General features: G+C 46.3%; 1 protein-coding gene across 1 annotated transcript; it reads right to left on the bottom strand.

Moving 5' to 3' along the window:
* Window positions 1-303: 303 nt before the first annotated feature.
* On the bottom strand, window positions 304-1,658 carry MOS (MOS proto-oncogene, serine/threonine kinase). Its single transcript, XM_007054513.3, has one exon. The coding sequence runs from the start codon at window positions 1,542-1,544 to the stop codon at window positions 495-497; it is 1,050 nt and encodes a 349-aa protein (XP_007054575.1). The 5' UTR covers window positions 1,545-1,658; the 3' UTR covers window positions 304-494.
* Window positions 1,659-3,991: the final 2,333 nt, after the last annotated feature.

The raw sequence follows: 3,991 nt of genomic DNA, 5'->3' as shown, positions 1-3,991 counted from the left end.
AGGCAATTTAAAATGCTGCCCCAATCGCACATTTTGGGAATAGTTAGCCAGATTATTACAGGACTCCCATCACTCTAGTTTGAGGCATTTTTAAAATTCCTTTTAAAAAAAAAAAAAGAGATGACAATGAGGACTTCATACACCTTTATACTTCACCCCTCAAAAACCAGAGTTTGAAACAGACTAGAAGCCCAGATTCATTCTCTAGTTTCTCCTGAGCAAAGCAGGACAGAGCCCAGTCCCAGGACAGCAAACTCATTTCAGACAGTCTTACCTCCATTCTTTTCTTCAACACTGACCACGCTGGGTTTAATCACTTTATTTATAGAAATTTCACAACAGGTAGTTTTTTTTTTTTAAACCCTTTGGAAGAAACAAGGGTCAGATCCACAACACATTAATGCAGCCACACACACAAAAAAAGGAGAAAAGTCAGCAATAAAAGGGGGCGGGGGGGAGAAAAAGAAAAAGACACTGCAGAACCTGCTACATTGCTACAGTCTATCCTGCAGGGAGTGGAGGCTTTGAAGAAGCAGGTCTGCGCTGGGACGCTCCTCTGCATCAGATCTCCAGCAGCTGCAAATGACAGTCTCAAGTCTTCGGCCCAAGGCAGACTCGGAGAAGACTGCAGCAGCCAGAGATGGACGTAAGTTATAAGCCACCACGGCATAGAGCACATATTGGCGCTCACCCAAATAAGGCTGCTCGCGGGACACCATTTGCCATAAGGTGATAGCAAAAGAGTAGATGTCTGCTTTGGGGGTGACCTTCTCCCCTTTGAGGAGCTCAGGGGCACGGTGGGTATATGTGCCCCCCTGCTGGTAAAGCTGGGGACCTGGGGACACACTATCTTCCAGCTTTTGGGAGCACCCAAAGTCTCCAATCTTACACACATCCTGCTCGGTGATTAACACATTAGCAGGCTTCAGGTCCAGGTGCACAATACTCTGTGAGTGGAGGAAGGCTAAGCCAGTCACAATGTCAGAGCAATAACCCAGGGACTCAGCTATGCTTAGGGGTTCTCTGCCACATCCACCCCCATCATCCTCTCCCTTTCCCTGCAGGCAGCTAGTGCCATAGATGACATGGTGCAGGGTAGTGCGGCCCGCATATTCCATTATTATGCTGCCCAGGCTGTCTTGGCTGGCAGGGGCACATGTGCTGGCAGCTACAACACGTACCACATTATCATGCTGTAGGCGGGCCACATTCAGCTCAGCCCAGAAACTTTGCCGTGATGCCAGCCGGTTCTTGCTGCACTTCTTCACCTGTTTCACAGCCACTGTCTCCCCATGGTAGGTGGCCTTGTAGACGGACCCAAAGCCCCCAGAGCCCAAGGGCTGTAGTAGGCACAATTGATCCCAGTCTATGGAGCACCAGGCCAGGCGTGGAGGCAGCCGACGAGCCCTCGGTGAAGGAGTTCCCCCTAAGAAGAGTTTTCCACCTTTTCCAAGGACTGCCAAGGGACTACTGCAGGGCCGCAGGTCCACAGAGGGGGAAAACTCCAGGGGCAGGAGACGATTAAGAGGGATAGGGGATGGCATAGTGAGTTGAGAATAAGAACAGGGGCTGCGTTAATAATAACAAACAAAGACAGGCTGAGAGCCTCCTGAAAAAGAGGAGCTAAGCAGTTTTTTTCCAGAGCCTCTTTTATGCTCTCTCTGTCTCTCCAAATGAGCTGCATCTGTCACCAGGTAGCTGAACCCCAATCAGTTTCAGCTGCAAACATTTTTCTCCAACACTGAAAGCAAATTGCACTTAAATCAAGGCTTTTAAAGAAAGCTCCTTGATACAAATGGGGTTTAGGCTAAAATATGTTAACTCACTTTACGGGATACTTACCTTTTGTATCATTTCTCATCACAGGATAAAATGTTATTTAAAGAATCCCCAACTGAATGTCATTAGAAAATATTCCAAGAGTAAATGGCCCACAGTGATCAAGTAACATATTTCACTGTAGGCAAGAATGATAGTCACCATGTGCATTAAATACCTCACAGCTGTTACTGGCGGAAGCAGTTGAAACTGAGAAAGCTAATATTGATTAGCTTAAAGAACAGGAGTACTTGTGGCACCTTAGAGACTAACAAACGTCTCTAAGGTGCTACAAGTACTCCTGTTCTTTTTGCGGATACAGACTAACACGGCTGCTACTCTAAAACCATTGATTAGTTTATTAAGAGAATGATTAGTTGCCACCTAAATATAACTGGTACAAAACAAAATTACTTGGATGCCCAAGTCAGTACAGAGAGAGACAAGGATAATATCTGGGTAAAAGCAAAATGTTGTAATGTTTCATCTATTTATAAGTAGTAAATAATAAATGAATAGTAATTCCCTCTAGTTCCCCCATAACATTTCACCCCACCCAGTCAGCTCAGTGGGATGATAAATGTTTTATTTCTAGATCCTGTGTAGTAAATAAGTTGGAGGAGTTACTGTAGCTGCTCTAGCAGGAAAATAAAACAACAATACCTACCCAGAATTATAGTTAATAAATACAATAAAATGAACAAAAAACTATAATTGAAAAAGAAAGAAAAAATCATTTCTCTTAGGATACAGTTGTCCTTGGGCACAAAGTCAGGAATGCCTCAAGCTCAAAGTTCTGGAACCACTGGTTTTAGCACAAGGCATCTTATATGCCCTGGAGTGCATGAAAGCATCTACAGTTTCCTTGGGACTTTAGTGGGTGAAGGTGTTCCAACGAGTAGCTATGACAAACAGGGCCAAATATTCTGCAGTGCCTTGGTACTTTGAGTCTCTTGCTCTCATTTCTTCAGAGCATTTTGTGTCAACTGTTTCTGTTCTAGACACCAGCTATATTCATTGATGCATTGGGACTTCTAGGGCCAGATTTCCAAAGGGATTCAGGTGCCTAAAGTTGCAGATAGGTACCTAGTGGGATTTTCAAAGTGACTAGGTGCCTAACTCCCATTGGCTTAAATTGGAATTAGGCGACTAGGTGTTTTTGGAAATCCCACTAGGCTCCTATCTCCATCTTCAGGTATGTAAATACCTATGAAAGTCTAGCCCCTAGTTCTTAGCACCTACTTCCTTGAAGTGCTAGCTCCTGCTTCCTCTGAGTTGGACCTTGGCCTGCACTAACTCTGTTGACTGTTCCTGCTCTGACAGTTGTGGTTTTTGTGACCCTTTTTTCTTTTCAGGATGCACAGGAAACAGCCTAGTGGCTTCAAGGGACATTCCAAGTGTGGTGAGACTATGCCCCTCTCAGATAGGTACACCAGTACCAGCATTCTCTCCCTGAGAAAGGACCATGACTGCATTCACAGATGTCCCTGTGAGCAGTCGGGTCCAGGAGGGAATGCTTGATATCCCTATTGGCCTCCTCTGACCTTGTCTGAACCCTGGAGTAACCAGCCAAGCAGGTCTCAAAGACTTCAGTCTCTGGCAACCCGCAAATGAGACACAGCTTAGTGCTGAGACTGCATAGGTGCTGCCTGCATCAGCGTTAGTCTGTCAGGAGAGAGATCTGATTTTGGAACATCCTAGTTTCAAGTATCGAGCAAACTTGTGGAATTTGGACCAGAGGTGAATGAGAATGCTGTTATCTTCCAGCTCTATGGAGTGGCAGATTCCCACTGGGAACAGGTCAGTTGGGAGGAATTTAAACAAACAGGTTGGGATGGCACAATATGGGTTTTTATCATGTTAGTTAGACAGAAAAGAGCCAGGGATGAATTAGGATCTTCCAGCATCTGTTGTCCCAGATGGAACTTGCCTGGGACAAAGCACCCCAGTGGCTTCCTCCCCCACACTCTCCCACCTTCTTCTGATGAGAGCCTAGCAGCAGGAGGAGCTTTGAGGTGGCTTGAGGCTACTGTGCTCGGTGCTCTTTCTAGTCCAGAATCAGGATGCAGACAGTAAGCCAGGGCCTGCCAGGGGGCCCCCACTACCAGGGCAGGCCTTACCATGAGGCGAACTGAGGCGGACGCCTCAGGTGCCAGACTGTGGGGGAGGGGCG

The sequence above is a fragment of the Chelonia mydas genome, chromosome 2 (assembly GCF_015237465.2).
Source record: "Chelonia mydas isolate rCheMyd1 chromosome 2, rCheMyd1.pri.v2, whole genome shotgun sequence".
NCBI lineage: Eukaryota > Metazoa > Chordata > Testudines > Cheloniidae > Chelonia > Chelonia mydas.
This window is presented reverse-complemented; position numbering and strand designations above follow the sequence as displayed.

Excerpts from the sequence above, each read along its gene's own strand:
- MOS (XM_007054513.3), bottom strand. The coding sequence starts at position 1,544 with ATGCCATCCCCTATCCCTCTTAATCGTCTCCTGCCCCTGGAGTTTTCC.